This window comes from Lingula anatina, chromosome 2, assembly GCF_051362555.1.
Source record: "Lingula anatina isolate TDL-2025a chromosome 2, LinAna3.0, whole genome shotgun sequence".
Lineage (NCBI taxonomy): Eukaryota > Metazoa > Brachiopoda > Lingulata > Lingulida > Lingulidae > Lingula > Lingula anatina.
Window position 1 is genome coordinate 13,940,326 of NC_141768.1, and position 24,920 is coordinate 13,965,245.

The 24,920-nt window shown below is 36.9% G+C and overlaps 2 protein-coding genes and 1 long non-coding RNA gene across 6 annotated transcripts in view; all 3 read right to left on the reverse strand.

Moving 5' to 3' along the window:
• The window catches only part of LOC106155635 (uncharacterized), a 42,311-nt gene extending 27,181 nt beyond the window's left edge, over nt 1-15,130 (reverse strand). Inside the window, exons 1-11 of the mRNA XM_013530551.2 lie at nt 15,008-15,130; nt 11,429-11,456; nt 10,909-11,035; nt 9,355-9,557; nt 3,314-3,543; nt 2,544-2,700; nt 2,092-2,252; nt 1,251-1,908; nt 788-981; nt 543-648; nt 168-263 (exon numbers count right to left, since the gene is read on the reverse strand). Coding sequence (XP_013386005.2) covers nt 168-263; nt 543-648; nt 788-981; nt 1,251-1,908; nt 2,092-2,252; nt 2,544-2,700; nt 3,314-3,543; nt 9,355-9,557; nt 10,909-11,035; nt 11,429-11,456; nt 15,008-15,055 — 2,008 coding nt within the window. The 5' untranslated portion in view covers nt 15,056-15,130. The remainder of the gene's footprint in view (nt 1-167; nt 264-542; nt 649-787; nt 982-1,250; nt 1,909-2,091; nt 2,253-2,543; nt 2,701-3,313; nt 3,544-9,354; nt 9,558-10,908; nt 11,036-11,428; nt 11,457-15,007) is intronic.
• Nucleotides 6,071-8,977, reverse strand: LOC106179057 (uncharacterized). 2 transcript variants are annotated; one of them, XR_015333126.1, is made up of 3 exons: nt 8,015-8,963; nt 7,486-7,555; nt 6,071-6,961 (listed from the first exon to the last, which is right to left on the reverse strand). It is a non-coding gene; the product is annotated as an uncharacterized LOC106179057 (long non-coding RNA). The 2 variants fall into 2 exon arrangements; XR_015333127.1 differs by lacking the exon at nt 7,486-7,555 and having other exon boundaries at nt 8,015-8,977.
• Nucleotides 15,131-16,736: 1,606 nt separating the features above from the next.
• LOC106155657 (polycystin-1) overlaps nt 16,737-24,920 on the reverse strand; it is a 50,215-nt gene continuing 42,031 nt past the window's right edge. For 2 of the 3 annotated variants that reach the window (XM_087003833.1, XM_087003834.1), the window contains 13 exons: nt 24,508-24,752; nt 24,145-24,277; nt 23,065-23,850; nt 22,405-22,610; nt 21,927-22,113; nt 21,499-21,670; nt 21,022-21,135; nt 20,484-20,762; nt 19,859-20,025; nt 19,416-19,574; nt 18,899-19,154; nt 18,414-18,683; nt 16,737-17,975 (listed from right to left, as the gene is read on the reverse strand). In XM_087003833.1, coding sequence (XP_086859959.1) covers nt 17,821-17,975; nt 18,414-18,683; nt 18,899-19,154; nt 19,416-19,574; nt 19,859-20,025; nt 20,484-20,762; nt 21,022-21,135; nt 21,499-21,670; nt 21,927-22,113; nt 22,405-22,610; nt 23,065-23,850; nt 24,145-24,277; nt 24,508-24,752 — 3,129 coding nt within the window. In that variant the 3' untranslated portion in view covers nt 16,737-17,820. Of the gene's footprint in view, nt 17,976-18,413; nt 18,684-18,898; nt 19,155-19,415; nt 19,575-19,858; nt 20,026-20,483; nt 20,763-21,021; nt 21,136-21,498; nt 21,671-21,926; nt 22,114-22,404; nt 22,611-23,064; nt 23,851-24,144; nt 24,278-24,507; nt 24,753-24,920 lie in introns of those variants that run through there. The other variant, XM_087003835.1, reaches the window with a different exon arrangement.

Below are 24,920 nucleotides of genomic sequence, written 5' to 3' on the forward strand. Positions count from 1 at the left end.
ATCCAGTGATTAACAAAAGCAGAGTCACATTTTTGATTTACAGCATGTAAAACAAATAAAAAAACAACAAAATAATTATACTGGGGTGATTAAAACAGAACAAAAGGATAGCTGATGCAAAAATTTGTTCAGTGAGAAAGAGTATGTGACACATGATATAACACTACCCAGGTTTTCTGCCACAACAGCATTGTTGGTCTCATCATGAAGCAACTGGACTGTGGCGCCATCACTCATCACAAAGTCCCAAGTCACATTGGTGCCTATACAAAATCATTGAAATAAAATCATAAAACGAGCAATGAAATCAATTAAATCATCAAAACAGATAGTACGGTTATTTGGTTAAAAGAGCTGAAATGCATATACTGAAAGCCTGAAAAATGGATGTATTTTAAAGCTGTGCTTTCAGAAGACCAGTGCAATGACAATGCAATGATATTGATTTACTATCATTCTGTACATGAATGAATTATAACAAAGAAGGTTTTAATAGACCACGATCTCTCTTGGATTTATAACATGCAGTGAAAAGGACATACCCTGAGCAATCTCAAATGTCACCTTTGATGGCTGTGTCAGAACTGAAGCTACTTGTTGTGATGTAAGTGTTAAATTTTCAATGGTGTCTTGAATGATGATTTCTTGCTGAAAACAATGATGGATAAAATAAGTTATCACTGTTTATTTTCTAGCATTGCAATGTGCACAAGCAATGCCAAATTGAACATAAACTTTGATATTGTATATACCTGAAAATTATTCAACAACTTCAGATTTATCTTACCTGACATGATGCAGAGCTAATGTCATTGTAAGCATACATGGTGACATTGTACACTCCTGCTGTGGTCCAAACATGGGTCATCTCGCGCACATTATAGGTGACATTGTACGAATCATCACCAAAGTGCCATTCATAATACACCTTGTTGCCTGGATGAGGTGGAATGGACAATCTCACCACCCCATTAGTAGGTTCTGAAATTACAGCAGCCAAATGTCATCAACACTTTATTTTATTAAATACACAGTGTTAATTTACCAATATTAGACATCTGAATTTTTGTTTACTGGGTATATTAAAAGATTACAACTAACTGAAATCTAAGACTTTTTCTGTTCTTGGCCAAGCGCAAGTTGTGCAATGTTCCCCAAATACAAAATGACTTTTAAAACATACAATAACATTCTAAATATTGAAATCAATAATGATAAAAGAAAACAAAATATTTAACATATCTAATTACCTGATTCGTTGAACACCATACAGACATTGGCCACTTTAGCCTGCACATCAATTAGACAAGATACTGTCTCCTGAGTTGCATTAGCCCCAGTGTGACGGTTTCTCACAGTGAGGGAGACATTCTTGGAAAGATTGGCATCGGAATAAGAATGAGAACGCCTCCCTGTAACATTCCTTGTCACAACAGCTTGGACATGGTGGTAAAATGTTTCTGAAGCCTCTGACCCTGACAGAGTGTAACCGCCTGTTGTACGCGTGCCGAACCCAGTCCCACTATTATGGAATCTCTGAATGACACCCACTGAGGAATCTGAGATAGCAATGGTGACTGCGCTGGGCTGGTAAACTGCAATGACATCTCCAGGTTGGACGGCGATGTATTCGTCCTTGGGTAGGCTGAATGTCTGCACTCCTTGCTGAGAAACAGTGATCTGCGTTTCGGCAACAAAATCAAATGTCGTGAGTCCGCTCCAAGCTGCAGGTCTGACGGGCACTAGAGGCTCTGCGTCAGAGGGACAGGCTCTCTTGTGAAGGTCAAACTTGGCTGTGCACTGTCTGCGCCAAATACTGGTCTCTGCATTGCAGTTGGCAGTTTCACTGATACACGTGTATGACCGTAAGCAAAATTTGTTTCCAGAAGTGCATGTGGGCCTGAAGACCTGTAAAAAATGGACATTTTTAAGTCTGCTATGAAAACCGTTTTGATGACAATTTAGCTCAACATGTTCTCACTGGTTACCAAATGGCATTTGAACTATCAAAACCAGAGCCAAAATTAATTTGATTCATCATAAATATCCACACAAATGCCTGTCATTTTCCCATTTACATTAAAGACTTACCTGGAAGTACACATCTCCATTTGCGATGCTGTTATATTTCCATCTGGTTATGTAGCCATGGGTCTTAAAGATGTAGTTCTTTTGAAAGTAAATTTTAGCTGCTGACTGACTTGTAGCAGCAGCTGGTATGTCAACTAAGCCAACCTTTACTTCTGCAGCATCTGGAAACCATATATAAAAGTGTCTTCTTCCATCCTTTTTTTGCCTCCAAAGAAATTATTTTCTTTCCTAATCTTATTATGAAACTTAACGAAAGATGCACAGTGCAAAGTTCCTTGTTAAAACCTGCTTAAACTTTTACAAGATATACATGTAGCTCTGCTGTAGTCATGTGCATTATCAACTTAATGAAGGGTAAATCTTATGGTAAAGCTAGAAAGCCTATGACCTATGGTTGCACATTAAAGAGATAAAAATGCATTTGAGAATGTTAGCTTTCAAAGGCACCATACCTTGAATGTGGAACTCTAGAGGGGCATTGCCATCATCCATATTCAGGGCCACATCCATGTTGGTACCAAATGGCACGTCAAATGTCACATTGAACTCTTCTCCCTGGGCCACATGAAGAGGGCAGCTGATATTTGTGCCTGACACAGGGGTGTGAACCTAGGGAAGAAGCAGAATGATCTCCAAGTAATTGGCTTCTGAATCAATACAATCAAAGTCATATGAAATCCAATTATGGCAAACAAACTTTTGACAAGACATATATTTTGCAGCCTATACCATCTCAGATAATTTAATTGCTTAAAAAGTGGAGCATTACATTACATTACACCAAAATGGCTCTATTTGAAGTGACACCAATTATTTTTCAAAGGCATTTTAAAGCCTAAATGGCTATGGGCAATTTAGCTAGAAGGTAAATTTATACATTTAAGAGGATTTGTACTTTGTTTTCATTGTTGTTCGAGTGTAATTATGATAAAAAGTAACTTTCTTTTTAAATTACTTAATGTTTTTTTTTTTCTACCTATGAGCTCATAGTGATGTGGCAGTTACGTGATCAAGGTCCTTTGATGAAGGTTTGTAACAAAATGCATCATAGGAAGAAAAAAGTTTAATATCTTAATTGCTTAATCTGATAAACCATTCAGTTTTTTGTAAACCTGACTCAATTAATGTTACTAAAAGTAAAACCATTTGAAAATGGATATGAATATATATAAAACAAATAAAAAATAAAAATTACAAATATACTGAATAAATTAATTCTTACCGTCACTTTTTTGGTGGCCACGGCAGTCTTGCCATAATCATCATATGCTTGTACCAGGACCTTAGAAGATCCTTGCCTGCAGAACACATGGTTGACAATTCCCCCTACAGTGTCATTGAGAAAGTGGGGCGAGGAGTTGCAGTCATCACTAACTTCCACTACATAATCTACTACAGCACCAGCTGTGTTGTTCAGTTCAATGGCCACTGAGACCCCTCTCTCCACCATGGCTTGAAGAAAAAATGTGAAAGCTTGTCTTATAATATTATCTGTAATTTTTCAATAAAATGATGGTACTGACCCCATTCCCCTGGTTTGAGCTCCTGTCCCAGGCTGAGAGGTCCTAATATAAATTGAAATACTACATGTACTGGTATTTGGATTCTCTTGGCCTTTTTATATAATAGCTTTTACATGTTCTGGTAGTAGTGGAATCTAAAATAATAAAGGACTGAAAGGCATTTCCTAGATTTAATATACTCATGACAGTTTCTTTTCATCAATGATATTGATTAACTGTAAAACGTTTTACACCAGTAGATGCTATCACTGAGATGAACCACTTGGCAAATGGTTGCTCTACTATTATTAGCACGAAAATTCATGCGTTAGCACTCCTATTGACGATTCTGATATCAGATGTGAGAATATCACAATCGTCAATAGGAGTGCTAACGTATGAATTTTCGTGCTATACTATTATCTGTATGTGTAGTAGGCCTACTGCGATGTGGTTGTTCCGCATGGCCAGAAATGTGCAGCGTTCACGCGATACGCGAGGGCGCAACAGTAGGGCTTCACGTGACTCAACTAACCAATCACAGCACAAGAATGTCATCGCACACAGACTCTGTGATAAGTGCTCAGCCCATTGTCAAGTAGTGTTAGTTCATGGTAACAAGCGTCTGATATGTGCAGAGAAGTTTATTATTATAATATTATAATATTATAATATTGTTCTTATTGTTACATTATTAAATCAAACTCTGTATCCAAGTAGTAACTATACTGTGCCAAGTCAGGTGCTGATGATGTGCAGATGTCATATATTCCAGTATAAGCCATTACCACTGATTTATAACTTTTATTTTTGTTTAATATGTTATTCGTGAAAGAGTTCATGAAAGATTATTTTAATTTGTTAAATCGTGATCTTATTCTTTTTATATTCAAATAATTGAATAATGTGGGTAAAATTGGTCTTCCACTTCTTATTTGCATTTTTCCTTTACTACAAGATTATTTTGGAACAGTTGCAGCATTAAAAATTTAAATAAATAGCAATCTGAAAGAAGAATTTTCCATAATTATTAAATGACGATAGGAATTTTGGATTAAGAGATTATTTAAATACTGAGTAGTGATATGGTCAGTCAATTTATGTAGAATCTGATAATATGATTGAAAATACTGATTGAATTCTTGGCCTTGCACTGGGCAGTTGTACATTTGTGGCAAGTGCTCTTTTTGGACTCCATTGTACAGTGGTAAAAAATCTTCAATTGCCATGAAAGTTTTTCATCAGACTCTGTATGGTGCTGCTATCTGCTGGTGCTATCGGCAACGAATTAATTTGCCTTTGTTTCTGAGTGAATTTACCGTCTAAAATCACTATCAGTAGGACACATACTGTCGATGCGGAGTGATATAACGTCGTTTTCTCGCGCCAGGACGTAACGTCGGGCTCAAATTTTGTAAAAATTTTAACTTGGTCGAAGAATAGCTATATACTCTAAATAAATGCACACTTAGCAAGTCTAATACGATATTATGATTGTTGGGTATATAGACTTCATATTCATGTACACTTCTATTGAAATTATGTAGTTTAGAGCGAGCTTGCGTTCGTCAAAGTCGCACTGAGCGGTAAATTTTGACCTTGGCAACACCGTAACTTTGGCCACTATTCCTCAACTAGAGAGTGTGCGGGAAATTCCGGATAAGAGATAACGTATCTTTTAATCAATATTGTATGTATACAAAATCATTAAAATCCATCTTTGGAAAAAATTGTTGCAGAATTTTTTGTACCAAAAATCGTGCAAAATCCAGGTTTTTGCGTCATCCATGACCCAAGACGGGCCCAACTCGGCGTTTGTTTACATTTGCAGATGTACTTTATTTTGGCGATTATCACCGGTTATTTTGGATATTATTACAGTTTTCAATCGATAGTCAAACAATGCGTGTCAGTTTTATATCTAACTTGTAAATTTAATATTGTTGCACCTTCTTTTTCTATGCCCTACTACCGGTACATGTACCTTGCATATGTTTCAATGTTACTTATGAAATTATGTGGGTAATTGAACATTTCTGAGTCCAAAACTTAAGTTTAAAATAAAACAAAGTTGTTTTTCTTTATTTTGCACAGACAAATTCATCGTTTCTTAAATGAATATTATAAAGGGTTAACAACTGTTTTTATGAGATTCACATTTAAGAATAAATAGTGTAAAGAACCCATAGGAATTAATACAATATATATTCCATTTTACCACCAAAATGGTAGTTTTCGCAATTATTTTGGAAACTGTTCTTGCCATCTAATCACATGGTGGCTGTACTCTGTAATAATCTTTTGAAATATTAAAATAAATTAAAAAATTACAGTACAGACTAATTTTGAATGTCAAAACTGATTCAGTACCCCAGTAACTATTGGTAAGAAGGGGGAAATTGTCATTTACTCCAGGAGAATCCATTTTGGGCTGATATGAACAGTTACCTCTTTTATATTCAATAAAAAATAGAGGGTAAAAAAACAACAGGATATAATTTTATTTTCAAAACAATGGTACAAGTATACATGCACAGGAAGTCCATATGCATGGGCGCTAGTAAGAATTCACAAAGTGTGTAAAAATGTAAAAAATACATAAATAAAAATTTCCAAAATTAATATAAAATTTCCACTTTCATTGCACTAGGTTGAACTTAATGACTTTCCTATATTTTTTTTTTTTTTTTTTTTTTTTTTTTTTGCTGAAGAAATTTTCATACATGTTCCATCTTCAAATGCATTATCTCAAAATACATTAGCTATCCTTTTAAGACTTAAAATAAGAGAAAAATATGCTGATCACCAAGGACAATTTATGTCTTTATTCAAAACAGTTTCATATGCTCGTATTTGATATCTAATATTAAAATATGGGAATACACTGTATGTAACTTGCTTCCTAAAAGGGCTCTACCTGTATTTGTGAACACCAGGCATTATATACTGGATATAAATGGATGTGGACTGTAAATATATTCAAAATACCTCTTTTACTATTCTGACATTTTTTTTCTTTTTAAATTCTTGTTTGAATGTGAAAAGCAGCCTGGCTCCTGGGAGTCCAATTAGAAAAAATGTGTCCATAATAACACTTGTTTGCAACACTGCCATCCAATTATCTTAAAGAAATACCACCAAAGTCATATTTCTTTTTAAAAATTCAATTTTTTATGTTTCAAAAAATGTAAGTGCTGCCAAAGAATACTTTGATAACCAATTTTCACTAAGGGCTTGGTGACAGTTTTTTTAATATGACTAATAGGAATGCATGATAATGCTGCGGCATATCATCGTGATCACTTTTCAGGGCACTTCAAAGCCTGGCAGAGATTCTGTAATATCTGAAAAAACTGTTCTTCTTTTATCTGGAAAAGAAAATCAGAATAAATTCAGAATTTACAATTCCATGCAACTAAAAGTAAAAACAATCTGTTTACACCCCTTTTCAATATATAGGTCAATTTAACATAAAAAAAAAATTGACTAACAATGAGTGAGGGTCGGAAGATATGTCCAAGTGGTACTTAACTAACACAAGTCTAGGAACTCACATAATAAAATAATAGACACTGGCTTTATCTTTTTTCATACAGAAAACAGAAAATGGATTATATTTTAAACCTTTATTACTGTTGCTCTTAGAACCATATGACATTCTCCAATAGATCTACTTCATTTTAACTTAAGTAAAAAATCTACAACTTCAACAGTAAGCGAGTATGGTGTATAAATGTCTCAACTTTCATTTTTATACCTGTGCTAGCAAGTCATTGATTTTGAAATTTTCAATGATTTATAAAATAAACCCTACACTTTCAAATGGACCTTTATACTAAAAATGAGTGTTAACTGATCATGAAAAAAGCTCATAGTACATAAATACTTTTACCATTCTACATGTATATCCAAACATCCTTTTCCTTACATCAATGTTAGAAAGTTTTTAGATTTTTATCAGCCTGAAAAAAAGACAAGGGAAATGTTAAATCTTGCCAAATACTCCCCTGATCTATTGCTAATTATTACAAATAAAAGGTGATGTATTCATAATTCAATCAATATATACAACTCTCAAGCACATTATCTATGCTTCACATGACAGGTGCTCGCAATGCTACGTTATACAGCTACAGTACACGTACGTACTAATTAAGGCACATATGTCGTTATGTAATATTAGTATTCTAAATAACACTAGATCAAAAGTTATTATTAAACTGAACTGTAGTCGGAGTTAGATTACTCTGAATGAGCCTGCGTCGGTCACACGGTGCACATTTTAACAACAAATCTACAAGATACAATGTATAACAAATGTGTTTGATTATGTACAGTATGTAGTGGAGCGAAACTAGCACATTTCTCGTAATAAAAAACATTTATATATATTTTAAAATCTAAATAATTTGCATACGTACCTGATAATGAGTCTCTGACATGCTATAAATATGTGGGTTCCATATTTCAGCAAGGATAAAAATCATAACTTGCCGCACAACCTACTTCACCTGTCCCTGCCTCGTGGTAAATTGCGGGGTTTCGTTGGAAAGCACCTCAGTTCACCTCTCGTTTAGTGGGCGGGATTTCGGTAAATTTACTAAATTTGTATTAAGTTTTTGGTCTTTGATTAAAGAAATGTTTATTCTGTTTCTTAAACTTATATTTGACTTAATATGGGTCTATAAAGGTGCATTTTAGCACCCAAATCTGCGCGTCACATGATTTGTATCACATGACTTTTTTGAACTTCCACAGTTCAAGGTCAAAAAAATACTGTCGTAGCAAGTTATGGAACATCATTGCTTTGCGTGAAAATTGAGGTTAGTCACTAACTTTTTTGGATGAATAAACGTAATTTTAAGTTCGGGAAATGAATGAGATGTGCACTCTTATCGGAGGTGCCTCAGGGGAGAAATTTTGCTCTGTTTTTTCACAACTTTTCGGATTTTCTGTCGAGACTTCTTAACCAGAGAGTGTGCGGGAAATTCCCTTCAAAATCGAAAACCTGGATATATATTCGACCATTTTATTAATTTTAAGCCAATTTCGTATTTGGAAACAATTTCCTCGCAATATAGTCCCTCGCTATACAAAAGCATTTTCGGACACGTAAAATTTTCAGTTTTCTTGATTCGGAGAGAAATAATTGTAACTCTGTACAGTGCATTGACAAAAGCTTACAGTTTTTCAATAGACGGATAACTCTTCGTTTAGTCTCTAAAATATGGAAAGTCAATTCACTGTAGTTTTTTCGCACAGTTTATTTATTTCAGACGTACGCATTTTTCATCGCGCCGCTTTTTTGGCGCTATTTCGTGACGCGGACGTGCCAAAAAATCCATGACGTTTCAAATCACACCTAAATCCTGACAGTATGTGTCCTACTGTATTACTGAAAATATTTGCGTTTTGCTGAGGGCAGGCTAGGCAATATACGGCAAACTTCTTAGTACGTGTGTACAACAGAATTTTTTTAAAAACCCTAGCGATTTTTGGTCAGGAGTTGCTTGAAGCATAGCACAGCGTTTCTGTCTATCGGCATCAGGCCGTTAGTTTGTCAATTCTCACGAATTACCGACGAATCGCGAACCCATTCATTTTCCTATGGCAATCTAGCAACTCATTAAAAATGCACGCATGCGCAGTGGGTTAGGCGTGACGTCATGCAGTGCATTTCTGGGGATGGAGATATAGGCGGGTTCCAAAATATCAATAACGAATGTATAACCAGTATAAAACACAAGAAAAAAATACTTACCAGGCAAGTTAGCGATAGTAACAAGCTTAACAGATACGGAACTGTTGTACACGGACAAGTACGTCGGTGTTCCGACCGACCCTCCGCACATTTCGCTGCTGTCTCCGACGCAGGGCACATCACACGACGCTGAAACTGCTGGTCCTGATCCGCCATAGCTGTTGGAACAGGAGCACATCTTGCCGTTCCATAGTCCTGCATAGCTAAAGATCAAGTGTCAAAGTATAATATTATATGAGTTATCAAGCAGACTAAGCTTCTAGCAGCTATTGATATATGGCGGTAAAATGCCTTGGTTTATCGAGACGCCCCCGGTTTGACCAATCAAATTGCACCTTCAAAAAGACGGACCCTGGGTGGCAGGGGGTTAGGTAGGATGACAAGGGTTGCAAAGTTGCCTTTTTTGCATTTCTACAAATGAACGGCTCTGATATTGCAAACACATTCAACATATGAACAGATAACATGAGATATTGAGAGCAAAAGTAGGCCTACCAAATCTTCAACCAATGCATTCGACGGGGCGGATTGGTTTTTATGGAAGGGCCGCGGTGGGTGGTAGTGAGGGAGTGGAGTAACACGAAAATCCATGCGTTAGCACTCCTATTGACGATTCTGATATGTAGGCCTACTGGTTTTTAGCACAGTATGCCCGAGGCTGTTAAATTATTCGGACTCAAGTAGGCTGTGCTAGGACAGATATAACAGGGGCAGATCCAGGGACAGGTTTTAACGAATGACAGGCCGCGGATGCGAAGCCGACTCTGCCCCCCCCCCCTTCTTGGCGTGGGGTCAGTGGGCCCCGAAAATTATTGGTATTTTAGAGGGTGAACGGTGCCATTTGATACTGATTAGAACTATGATTCAGCTAGGCAAAATTCTAATTTCAAAAGGGGACCATAGGTGTGATTTTTTTTTTCAGAAATCGAAGGAGGGGGGATCAGGACCTCCCCAACACCCCCCTAAAGCTGCCACTGTATAAAATAGGCGTAGAAAACTCGTGTGCGGTAGAATTAACGAATGATTTTCGCTTTTCGAGGCGCAGTCGTGTTTGGAGAAAGAAAGCTTTTTCGAGTGTGCTGCTTACGATTTTCACGAGCTTTTTTTTTCCAGTCGGTTTGAGAAAACCTTCTTACGATGGTACGCGGCTTCCCCTTCTAGGCTATCGGCTGAGACAGAGGAAGTTACCCTCCTCCCAATTCATCCACTCGAAATCTCAGCTGAATATCCATAGTTTCTTTTTTTTATTTTTGTTTTTATTTTTGATTTTTGTCAATTATTTATTTTTTTCTTTTATTTATTTGTTTTGGTATAACTTGCGCGCATGGATAATTCTGAAAATGCAGCGTTTGTAATTCGGTATTATATGTCTCAGTGAAAACGGATTTATATATCAAATGCCATTTGTCTGTTGCTTTTTTAAAAAGTTTTTCAAGTTTTTGGAGGTACTTATGATAGAAATACCTCACAGGTTTAGAAATGCTGTTTATCTTCTTGCACTTTTTTTGTGTAGACATTTACCGTTAACCAGAACATAAGGAGGCCTATACTTACAGAAATCCAGCTTCTTCACATTGCACTTGGCAAAGTTTCGTCGTCATTGCGTTTTTGGAGGGCGAGTGTCCTATGACAACCTTAAATTCGCTTGATTTGACATCTCGGGGGTAGCAACCAAGCAAAGCTGGAATCATTCATAAAAATATGTACCTGGCAGCGAGAGAGAGAGAGAGAGAGAGAGAGAGAGAGAGACTGACTGTATGCTCCTATTGACAGAAAAATTCATGTAACACGTCCTCTTAATTGTATGTGCATTCTTGTCAAATAGCTGTTTGAATTGATTTAAGAAAAGTAAGTGAAAAAAATAAGAATGTTTCCTTTATCCTATATTTTTCCCGTTCCTTTTTTTTTTATCGAATCCAAACCGCTTTTTGACAAGAACGTGACCGTAAGCTTTTTAAAACAGGCGAAAGGAAAACAAACGCCTGTTATCAAGACTTGTTTAGATCCTTAGTTATTAAACCAATTCCGTTTAATCACTCCTGGAAAGATTGTAAAATATTTTGAAATCACTTACTTGTTGAACTGGCGGCATCCCACAGTACCTGAAAATATAGAGTGCGATATGAAACTGTATACAAGTTACAACATAAAATGTCGCCGTGGCGGGGTGAATGTGTTGGGTGGGAGAATCAAGACCCAAATTGCATTAGATGAGACCGAAATATATCCACCATTCTTGTATCAGCATTTCTTGCCAAACTTTAACCTGAAGGTTATTTGTTATTGAAATTTGTGAGTTTGAGGAGATTTGGTTTGTGTTTAAATCCTTTCATCATTGAATCAGATGTAGAGTTGTGGATAAATCTGATAACAATACAGTGTTATATGAAAAAGATAGTATAGGGCAAGCTGGATTTTTGTTTACATACACACACACACTGGACAATAGAAGTGTCACCCCTACTGAACCAATACTTTGGGGGAGACAAATGACTGTGGAATGATATGCTCCTGGTATCATTTTATTTACATCAATTTCACAAAAAGACCAACAATACAATTCCATGGTACTGCGGTTTTATACTCATTAGTCACATTATAAGTAGACCAGGCATTATAACTTTGATTACTCTGATTCAGGGGGTGACACTTGTATTGTCCAGTGTGTGTATGTTTACATGTAGGTAGAATAGTATTGTCACGGATCCAGGCTGTGTATTTTTCTTCGCCAAACAACAGAAGGCTTTGTGTCAAATCATAAAAATGTTTTAAACAAATCTTTCCTTCCCTTCCCTTCCATGAGTATAATTGTCAGCCGGCAACACGGTCTGGCCGACTGTTTACGCTATTGTATTATTTTTTATATTTTAAAAAGGAAAACAAAGCCCTCACAGTGCGAAGTGAACTTTTGAATTTTCATCAGTTTGCCGGATGAATGGTTCTTTTATCGCTTATATTATGAGATATCTCAAGAGAAACAGTGACAAAAACCGTGCGAAATAAGAACATCTACTTTAACAACAAAGCAACCGTTGATCATCGATATTCCCACGAGGATTGCCTGGGACACACAACGCAACACATTTTACAAGTGGAAGAAAACACCACACATCAAACATAGATCCATTATGTCATGTTTACTGCTAGGCTATGATGTAAATATACTTGGTTTGAGTTTTGATGCAGGGTGTCCCGACTGACGACGTAAGTCCGTCTGTACACTAGCGGGCCTAGAATTTTAATACGGGGGGAGGGAGAGGGAATGATGCGAATATTTTGCCTCTCTTCGCCATTTTATTGATGTAAATAAAGCACAGCGATGCAAAAAAAAAAAAAAAAAAAAAAAAAAAAATTGGAGAAAGGAGTACCTCCGAAACTGAGGGGTAAGCATGTGACCCACTGTGTCGCCCCGCCCCAACGGAGCCGCCTTTTACGTGCCATAAAATAGCGAATGCCCGTGTGAAGCCTTAAGTCTCGGTCACAACCGGACGCACGAGTTTTTCGTAATTTTCGATATTTTTGAAACGTTGTACACGAGGCACAAGCGACGTTATTTGTCGAGACACGAGCGTGCATGGTGAGAACGCCTTTTTATACTGTTGGTGCGGGGGCGACGCACTTCCGCCGTCCTTTCGACTTTGTTCGTTAGCTGTGAGGGCGTGCGTCGTACTCAACACGCAAAGGACACTTGCTCTTTCATTGTTTACGACGTGCGTCTTGGACCTCGCACGACTCACTTGCATACTTCTCGCGAACTCCTTGCGAGTGGAGCAAGTTAAGTTTGCGGCCTCGCTGTTCGCAGATTATTCGTAGAATCATTTGGACATGTCCAACATCCTCCGTACGTGCTTACGGACTGTCTGCAAATTCCAAATTTCGCAAGAAGAACTTGCGCGGCACGTGAGATTCTGCGAAAAATTTGGACGCAAACAGGCCGTAAGAGCCCGTACGGCCGGTTGTGACCGAGGCTTAAGTTACGTTTGCCGAGCGCTAGTATCCGATATATTTTGTAAAGTGCCCGTTTGTCCTTTTTCGAGCGGGGGCAGTTGGTGGCCGCAAGGAATCGTTCGAAATTTTACAGCTTTCTGTAGCACGCTGAAACACTTACATGTCAAAAAAAAAAAAAAAAAAAAATCGCACAGAAAATCATGTGCGTTTTCATCGTACGGCACCCGTGGCAAATGAACCCTAGGCTTAAATCGGTAAACAGGAATAAACAGCGGTCAAGTCCAAATCTTGGAAATAAGAACATTCAACTCCATGCGAAGGCATGAATAAGGACTACAAGGTGCAAACGGAGGACATAGATGCATTCGAAAAATTGAATTTACAACAGAAGTGAAAACAAGGATTTCTCAGTGGACATGCACCGCATAACAAAATTGTCGTTTATAATCATAGTAATGAATAGATAAGAAAAACGAAGTAAAATGAAAGACATTCAAACTAAAAAGGGTAAATGAAATGTAACAATCAAGAAAAATGAATAAATAGACAGACGAATTAAGATAAATGAAATAAATTGAATACAAGTGAAAATAAAAATGATAAAAAAAAAGAATGTGCCAAAAACATATTCTTTGTATTTATAGAACAAAGAGGCACTTCATTTTTTTATTTCTATGGAGGGATTTTTAATTTTTTAGTCACTTTTTACGTACGCCGTCTCGTCTGTTTGCGTTTGAGCTAAACCAGCAACCTTACAGTGTATGATGCCATATTTCAAAACAAACCAAGAAAAATTATATCATAACGTTGCAGCATCGCTCTTTCCTTAGACAACACATGACTTTTAACTGAATCAAAATAACAAATTAATCAATTTTGACTAAAAATACCAGGACATTTGTTTTTGGTAATAATCAACATATTTGCTTATCTTTAAACCTATCTATTTAAGTTATTCAATTAATCTTTGTTTGATAAATATTGAAATCTTTGTGAGGTATTACTTTGTCGATATTAAGTAACTGGCGACATACCAAGTAGATGCAGTTGAACTATTTATCGTGACAGAAATCATAATGAAGTCTTAATTAGCCAAGTAAACGTAAGACCGATAACCTGTCGGAATATCTAACTACTTATTAAACATTTTTAATTCATATTTGTTCGGTTGATGACAGAGGCAAAATAAAAAAGGAATATAAGTAATAAAAGGTAATAAAAAGATTTTTTACTTGTAGGAACCAAAAATAATTTAATTTTCTAGGAGAAAAACGTTTTGCTTTGACAAATTTGTTTCACGACTCTTCGTTACTTGCATTGGTTCATGCTTGAACCCATCAAACTAGCAGTTATTTTAATGGGTCCTAGGGTCGTGTAACGTATTGGCTGTTTAGCGGTGAGAAAAAGATCACGCCTCTTTCTTTTTGAATTGAGTGTAAATAGATAATAAAAACAACTTAAAGTAAACGTAGTTGTATTCTAAAATTGAAATTTTATAGTCCTGAAGTATTATACTTGTATAAGATAAAAAAAGAACACTGGATAGCAGAATTTTCGTGGAAATGAAGTTTGGGTTCACCTACCCCAATATGAAACGCTATGCGGTTCAAGACCGATAATGAATTTTCTTGCTCTAAATTCTCTACATAAGACATGTTCGAATTTTTTTGTTTTCTTTTTTCTTTTTTGATAAATAAGCACTTACCACTATTAGAAGGAACCCAAAAATCCACGCTCCCTCTGGCCTTCCCATTCTGCCGGCGGTGTGGCGTCGACGAAGTTGTCAACTGGGAGTCTGTATTCGCCAAGGTTAGCCAACTGAAGGTAGAAAATCTAAAAAGGGCGATGCCGTTCATTTGCATTAGGGCAAAAAATTATATTGATTTTTGAGTTTCCACCTCTTTGTACGAAGGATTGCACCGTAACGTCGTCAATACAAAATAATTCTATGGAATAAAACAAAAATCAATATTTCTGGATACCGTTTCACTTTTTACCTCACCTCGCCAGGGCAGTGAAAGTTTAATCAATTTTATTGATTATTCGTCTGTTTATGAAGTGGAGCTCATGTAATTTTTATGTACAAACAGGAACAAACTCTTTTTGTTTAAAGTCTAAAACGAATAGCTATTTTTTTCTGATTGGTTAGATATAATCACTTCAGGTTTTTGTTCATGTCCATGGACATATCATGTCAAATGTATTTCGTAGGCTGTAAATGGGCTCTCATCCAAAGCCGCTATGAAAAAAATATCCTCACACGCAGCGTTCCTATTATTGGTTAAACGTCTAAATCGATCAACCAAAACATGTTTTGTCGAAGTGAAATGACAACAATTGATTTCCAGTTGCGTAAGGAAAGGTAATCAATGTCAGTTATCCGCAATTTCAATCAAAATGATAAAAATTATTAGCGTGGACGCCAGGGAAGTGAAAAGTAGTCGATGCAAAATATTGACGTGGGTAAAAAAGAAAGCATTATCTGCCGAGTTAGCGTTATTATTATTATTTTTTTTTTTTTTGCTTCCGTATGATAAGAAAATGCCATTTATTATTGATAATCATTAGTAATACTTCACGTTTAATGGTCTTATTATTTTTGAACAATGCATGTGAATGCTGATCACTTTCTTTGTCTTTCACTGACCTGGCATAGCAGTGATCGATTATTTTTATTTTTTGAACAAGTTTCAGTATAAAATCACTACAATTGTCTTTTTGCGTGTCTCATCTTCTGGGAGACTAAACATGTTTAATACGTGTGTTGGAATACATACTCATTACCAGCTAAGGGGAGTTGCCCGCAATAAATTCTCTACTAGCAAGAACCCTTAATGATAAATTTGAAATTTATTTAAAGTGTGAATTGTTTCCTTAAATGTATATATATAGGCCCTTTTTCTTTATAATTTCCAGGAAGACATCTTCGATGGAACAAATGGACAACACATCTGATAGTGATAAAAAAATAAAACCTTCTCTGAGGAGAACTCTGCCATCGGTTGTCAAGGCTGACCCTCAAGACCTTTTTTTAATAATTGTACTTCTTGTACGATGTATATAGATGCTCAAAATTAAAGGATTGATTTTTCAAATGGCAAAGCGCATCTTAAGCTTTCCACATAAAGCTAAGTTGAATCACATTCGAACTTGCATCGGTGTGTTTATAACCCAGAACATCCGCCCATTACTAAAATAACTTCATTACTATATTCTGTGGAATCGGTCATTGATTTGAACATGTTTGAACAAAGCATCGCCGTCTTTTTCTCTCTAGCTATCTCTTCCTTTTTTTGCTGCCCTTATTTTTCTCAGAAGCACGCACGCATTCACGCATACACACGTACGCATACACATACAAGCGCGCGTGCAAACCCGCATGAACTCGGTCACACACAGATACACACAGTCTTGAAAAGATGACTAAAACATGATTGCTTTGCGAAACACTTTATTGCATGATAGATTTCACACTTAAGAAGTTAGGTGCCGGTTAATGTTAAAACTCACATGATGAAAAGAAGACAACTGACAGTGCAAGCTATGTCCAGAAGCGATCAAAATATCAACCAGTTCAACAGTGTTCATAAACGAAGAAAGACAATTATAAAAATAAGGAGAGATGATTGTCCCTTTAATGATGGCTAACATCCGTACTTGACTTATTGTAATTGCGCACAATATAAGCCAACCTCTCTTTTCGTATCTATTGTCGCGCCCTCTCTCCCCCTTCATCCTTATACTTGGTTTTTTCAGGAAATAATCCACCAATGCAGTGTAATTCCTTCGTCATTAATGTTTTTAGATTTAAAAAAATTGCAAAGTAATTTAGAATACCTGTCACATAACCTTTAATAAACCCTGAGGCCATAGTATGTTTTTTGACAAAGACTGTCACTGGATAATGGATCAAAGCGAAAAGTTTCAAGAATATGTAAAAGCATGCTCTATAAACTTAAATCTATTGTATTTGAAGGTAGCATTTCGATTTAGAGAAAATTCAAATAAACCAAATGTCAACTTCACACGCAATTACCAATAACTGAGCAGCATTTGTCACATAGAAGTTTCATAAAATCGATAAGACAAGAGTTTTTTTTGTATGATTAGTATTTGGTAACCTCCTCCAACGGCTTTTTGATAATTAATTGTTTGTCGCATATCGGTATGCATTGTATTTCACTACATCAATCGATGAGAAAAATAGATTATTTTTGAATAATTAATCAAACACTTAATTGATTCCAATATCAAAGTCTCTGAGATATTGATTAATGAGATCGCTTAAATGAGGTTCAAGAAAGGAGTGGCCTGTGTGGCCTCGTATCATAGCAATGGATGTTTTTAAATTTGAGTATGACACAACTATAAATTTTAACACATTTAACCTTGAGTTTATAGAACAGTTTCCACTTAAAAATTTTAATAAGTTAAAATCACACACATTTCTTCAGAGAGTCCAATATAATCTACATGGTTCAAGGCATTTCAGGTAAATATCATTTCACAGACGTAGGTTTAAGCCATAAGAATTTTCCGTTTGGCAGGTTTCATCGCTTCCATCTCTTTCATAACCCTCTTGTCTGTGGCCTGGATGTCCAAATAATTTTCCAGCTTTCCGATCATGCTTTCTATCTTTTGATCTAGATCCTCAACCGTGCCTTCTCCGCCGTCTGGAAAACAAATGAAGTCTTGATTCAACAACAGAGAAATAAAAGTAGACTGTAGACTCTAGGCATAATTTCCATCTATTGCTTTTCTTTTGGCATTTTCGTACCCAAGGGGCATTTCTGCGCAAGAATACACGAAGGTGATCTGTGTTTTGAAGTTGAATACAAGTATGTACACACTTCGAATTCTTTATGACTTCAAATGTGTAGATTGTTGAGAGGGAGGAAATAACCAGAATTTAAATGTAGACATATGGCGAAATAAAATAAATTTCAACAAGAGGGGAATAAAGAGAAAAGACCGTTGCCGCGCTTACAGGATTCCAACAATTGGCACAACCAAGTTAAACTAACACAATTTACATAGACATCTATCGCATTGCTCTGAATCACAACAACCAGCGATACATATATAAAGTACAGAACAAGTGCATTACACACCTTGATATTGGAACTTGCTGGGCACATAAGGCTCCGGTTTCTTCCCTGTGCTAATGCCAAACATTCCTTTGACCGCGTTCACCATGTATTCCACAACTTCAAGCTCATTTTTCTCCTTGGAGGTCATGTAGCTGACGTAGGCAAAGGCATCCATGATCAAGGTTAGGAACAAGTTTACGACGATGAACGACACGAGAACCATGAAGGTGATAAACATGATTCGCGCAAAGAAGGGACTCACTGCGTCGATTTCGTAGAAATCAAACTTGTCTGCAAGAGTTAAAAGGTTGATTGAGTTAACCAATCTCACGTTGATTTGAGAGTAAGATGATTCAAGTCTTTATGCAAAAAATGTCCATTCTTCAAACGTTACATAAAATACCTGCTCGTCTAAAAAGAGGTAATCTTGAAAGAAAAAAAAAGACAACAACAAACCATAACGTATACGCGACAAAAGACAAATATAAAAGAACACAAATACTTACTCAACATCATGGAAAACAGAGTCTCCAACGTTGTAATAAATGTGCTGTAGTTGAGTAGTACTCTTCCAAACAGGATGTAAGCAAATTGGCCGTAAGCAAGGAAAATGATGAAGAAGGCCATAAGGTACACAAACATGGGTTTGCCTGCCTCTTTTAGGGTTCTGCCAATCACAGACATTCGACGGTTAAATCTCATTAACTTCAAAAACTTGACGGTGTAGACAAAAACCATGATACCCATGAGGATTGTGTAACACTGAAAAATAGTCAAGTATTTAGTGTTTTAAATGGGCATTTAAGAAATGGATTCATAATAGAATAATAAGACTGTACTTAAAATAAGAAAATGGAATAAAATTACTTTTTTTTCATAACGCACGGCTGTCTGTCTGTTAGGTGAAATCTTAATATCGCAATAGCATTTAGAATCGCAAAAGATGACTGAGGCTATATGACAAAATATATCACAAAGATATTTTATAATAGAAAATGGGGGTGGGGCAAAATTCTTCCTCACCTCATCCCAATAGGCAGCGTATTGAAAATTGACAAATTGATGGGGGTCCTCACTGAATTCTGAGGAAACCATTTTGGAAATAAGTAGACGGTAAAAGTACATCACAATTGCTCCAATTGACACAATGAGAATGAAGAATTCAACGGCGTTCCAGAACTCCTGCAAAAGGCAAAAATCGTCAAATTAATGTATTTTCGGGGTAATTCTTCATGTATATGATGTTGACCATATGACAACCTCAAGCACTTTTATAAAATACATGTTTTGCTTTTTCTTAAACTTAAATTATTTTGTTTCCTACATGTAGATGAGCTAATACACACCCACTTTTTCAACCTACTGCCATTTACAACACGATGCGTTCCAGCTATAGTAAAACCTTTCTCTATAAGTACACATATAAAATAAGAAAAATCCACACAGAATTAAACCCCGCTACTAACCTTGATATAAATTTTGAATCCCTCTCTCCTTATATCTCTTATCATCTTGACCAAAAAGAAAATAATAAATGCAGCGACCAAGATCTCCGCACCCAAGACCATGAACATATAGGTTCCCACGTAGCGGTCCAGCCGCATCACGTTCACCTTGTAAGACGGCCAGGCACCTGAGTGTAAGGAAGGTTAAAGAACTCAGTTTTTAGTCTCCGCCAGCTCAATTTTTTAAATCATTTTCATTCCAAACCAATCTTTGCTTTTCGTCATTTTTTCTCATCCACTAAAAATGATAAATTGTATCGACCAATGGAGAATGGTAAATTTAGGTTCTCCGTGGCAAAGGTCCACTTTTAATATCACTGTGAACATTAGATACCTGTGAGGGAAGTTTAGGGCGATTTATAAGTTGATCAGTCACACCCAAACCTAGTCCTGCCTAAATGTAATACGTTTATTTTCTCATTTAGACTAAAACAACATTAAAACTAACAAGTTCAATCGATAAAATGATTTTATGTTTTATTTTACTTAAAAAATGCTTAATGCAGTATGTTTAATAAAATATATTCATGTACTCCATGACTTCAGATTTACTTAAGTGCCAAAACGTATCATTAATGCCACTTACCTCCAGACTGAGGAAACTCAACGACGGAGTACGATATGGCAAACAAGTTAATGTTAGGATTCCACATCACAAATTCCACAATCACGCCGCGGGTGTACCGGTCTATCCACAGATTATCCTTGAGTTCTTGTATCACAGACAGAGCGGTTGCACTATCCGTTCCTAGCTCAGCCACGTAACCTCCGCCCCCATAGGTGGATATACGACCAATTATTGGGTAGCCGTCGGTTTCGGAACTTGTACGGTAAGTCCAGTGTGCATCCGGCTGGGAGTTGGGGTCTGCAGATTTAAAATAATGACTACAGTTGATAGGAATGCTCTTTCAAAACAATGGTATTCGTTGGTTGGATATCCAAAGTTAATGTGAAATTTTTTGAAATATTACTTAGTGTTAACTTGATGTGAGGTTAACCTTTCAATCATTCCTGCTGGCGTCCGGTAATAATGTTGCTCTTCTTAAAGGGTCACTGTTGGGCCCAATACTCATCAAAATATTTTTCTTTCTTGATAGCAAATACAATTAAATATTACAATTTACCTGACGTATTAATAACTTGCCATCCAATGCCATAGCTCTCTTCGTCTTCTCCAAACATACTGTAATCGGGACGACACTCGCGGACGTACTTGTAGATAGGCGGCATACACATTTCTATAAACGAATCCGAAAATATTGGATTGTGAAAAAGTATATGCACTCCCAGCAGCTAAATGATGATATACAGTATTCCACTTAAAAGTGACACCGAACGGTGGTCTGTTATATGGAAATACTGTTTCGGCAAACGAAAGGGTGCGATTAATAGAAAGCTCCCATATTATAATACATCAACATTATTTTCGTATCTAAATGTAATGATATCACAAACACCAATCAACATTTGACTTACATATTCAACTGTGTATTGCTGGAAAAATACGGTACGATGTAACTTTAATCGAAAATAGGGTGCTGGGCTGAATTAGAAAAATGTATAACGCAGGATAGAGGGGGAAAATAAAATATTGTACTTACTTGGCTTAGTTTTCAGAAGACGTAATCTCGGAGCGCCTACACGGTACGTCTGCTGGTCCGCTAGGAATCCGTTCTGCCAAGTGTAATCCTGACCGTCGTAGAAAGGTATACCATATATGGCCGGGACTAGAGTTTGTTCAGCCCAGGACCAAAAGTCCTCGCTCTTCAGGATCTGTGAATGTGTAAGGAATGAATACAGTATTACTGCCCTGCTGTCATGATCAAGAAAATCTAGTCTAGCAGTAGTCTCATAAAAATGATGAAAAATGCTAGGAATCAACGATTATTACTGAAATTAATTAAGAAATAAATATATAAGATCGCATTGTGATAAAAAAGGCAGTCAAACGTTTCAAATACAATTTGAATAACGATGAAAATACAATTGCACAATGTTTGACTACCATGAATCAGACAAAAATAGTTACCGAATCAAACTGTGGTGGACTATCTGTATCTAGGAAAGATCCTTTGGAGATCATGTTTTCAACGTTTTCATAAAAATGGAACGACCATGGATCTCTGTTACCATACCCAACCATGAATAGTAAGTACGTGAAGACAAAGTAGATGAGAATTTCTCGGATTACTGCTTGTGTCTTGATTTCTTTAAATCTGAAATACAAAATAAAAGTTTCATTAATCAATGTAAAAAACTTTATGAAAATTATAACTTGTTTTTTTTTCATGAAAAAGAGTAAATGTCAAAGTCATTAGAGATCCTACAGGCAAAATAAGTAATATACCGCATGAATATTTCTATCCAAGTACATTATGTTCAAACACCCAAAACGAAAAAAAAACCTCATCACAAAAAAGTAATTTCCAAAATTGCACAGAAAGACGCGTTACACACTGTATAAATAAAATTATTTTAAAAAAACTTATTACTTGACGATGCCTCACCTCTTTTCTCTGGCTGCTCGTATATACTCTTCATCTGGGGGTTCTGGTGCCAACGAAGGCTTCATGGGTTTGGCGGCGCCGGTCATTTGGTCTTCGTGCAGATATTCTTCATCGGGTTTTAGGTTATTGTCTCGGTCTTCGTCGCCCTCTTCGTCTACATCCGGGGACTTGATGACCAGAGCATAGAATACAGCCAACCCAAAGATCTAGCGTAACAAATATATACATAATAAGTTAAGATGCAGTTCAGTCAGGTTGTCAAATCGCGTGGAAGGTGTAACATGTGAATGAAAGATTTTGATCCAATTTATCCCTATAAACTTTTACCATTAATTTAATCATGTTATTGCCGTTTACCAGAGTCACAGTATTATATTTCAATAGATAATCACAGATATGCCTCTTGCTATTTCTATTCGCTTTTCTGGACTGTGAAAATTTATGTAGAGCATGTACAACATTACTCAGCTGGCCTCTAGCATAGAATATCATGATATTATGTGCGACGGCTAAGTAAGCCTCTGAACATAACTACGAAACGTGGCGTAGGTAATGTCACTGACATAATAAATACCGGTATTTAATTAACGTTTGAATAAGACTGAATGGCACGACTGTTACTTGAATATATGCTGTAAGTTATTCCTAAAACACCATTACCTTTATTGGCTGTGTTAGGAACACGGATTCCATGCAAGAGATCATAAAAGACCCTAGCCACTGCTCAGCTTTCGTTGCCCCCATGGCCCCAGCAAACTCTGTACAGAAGTACACTGACAGAACAACGCTGCAGAAACTGACAGAGTACGCAATGTAGATAGACCACCAGGGGAAGCGTATTCCCTTCTTTTTCTTCTTCTTCTTGGACTTGTCCTCCTCTTTGGTCGCATTTTTGACAGCCGGTGTGCCTTTGTCCGAACCGATGTAACTGACGCCCACTGATGATTTTGGTGTCGGGGTCATGAGCAGGCGTTTAGAATGGTCACCCGTTTCCAGGAACTGTTTCTGCTTTTCTAATTCGTCACTCAAGGTTTCGTCGCCCGTTTTGGTATCATTTCCGTACGTTGACGTAATAGGCTTCTTTGGCTTTGGTCTGGACAATCTGAACAGCTGGACGATCAATAAGTTAATGGGGAAAACTATCAAACTGGCTATGACTCCTGTTATAATGCCTTCCAGCGTGAATTGAAGAGGCCCGAGTTTGTAGACCTGTGGTGTGGACTGACTGTCTGCTTTGTAGAACATTATGTTGGACAACATGGTGCAGAAAAGGAGCGAAAGCACGCAGGTGAGACGCTGGACTCTTGTAAAGTGACTCCTGCGTGGGCGTGTGAAGATGGAAAACCAGATGTGGCCATCATACAGATTCTTCTTGGTTTGCGACCAGAACAAATGATTGAATTGGGTCAGTTCCTCCTTACCGGCAAGTGGAACAACGCGGTCGATCTGAAAAATAACGCGCAAACAACTGTAGTCACATATAATTGTTTAAACAAATCCAAAATTCATTATTTTTACCATAAATCAGAAGTGGATTTTGAAGCAGTTTTTATGCAAATACAGTAACTTAAATTCTTTTTACACCGCAAAATATTTAAAACATATTTACAAAAAAAAAGCGTCTCAAGTGCAGTCACATAAATTTTGTTTATTTGGAACGGAAAGGTCAAGTAATGGGTCAGGTTACTTAATTTTATGCACAATGAGTAATTTCAATGAAAATTATTTCTGTAGTCTTACCAGGCCGTCGTCTTCCTCCACTGCTAGCCATCTGTCACAAATGAAGAAGTACTTGGCTCCAGTCTGTATGTCTGTCACCTGTATCCTGCTGAACGCCCAGCCTGGGCTTTTACCGGAGTTATCATGCCACACTCTATAAAAAATAATAATAAAAAAAAACATCTTAGAAAAATGTAAAGAATAGACAAAATACATATATGTATATCTACCAAACTAAACACAGATGTTACAGTGCTATAATTAATGCACAATAAAATAAAGGAAGCATTAGGTAATCCGTGCTCGACTCCGTGCACGCAAAAGATTCTATATAAAAAAATAAGATCCCTCTCCCCAGTCCCCTCTCTGTGATAAAAGTCTCACCTAGCCAGTGACAGGGATCCTAGAGGGCGCGGACATGCCATCAAGAAGGAATCCACACCACCGCGCTCAAACACAGGTCGCTTAGGATCCCAGAACAGCCGTGGTTCAGTCTCATCCTCGTCTCCCGTGAAGACCATGCTGACCTGAGCCGTGGTGCCGCCCCCTTTCCGACTGCCAGTATACACTAGGATCTCGTACAGGTACTTATGGCGAGGATCGTTGTCTGGCAGTGGGGTGGTGCCAGCCTATAGGCATGGATAAATGCATGTACATGAACTGATTTGATGAAGTAATGCACAAGGCTAAACAAAGAAGGAAGAAACGAATGCTCGGACAACCGACCAACCAACACGATGAAACAGACAGGCGCACAGTTTAGATTTTGTGTGAGGTGTGTTTTTTTATCCAGGCAG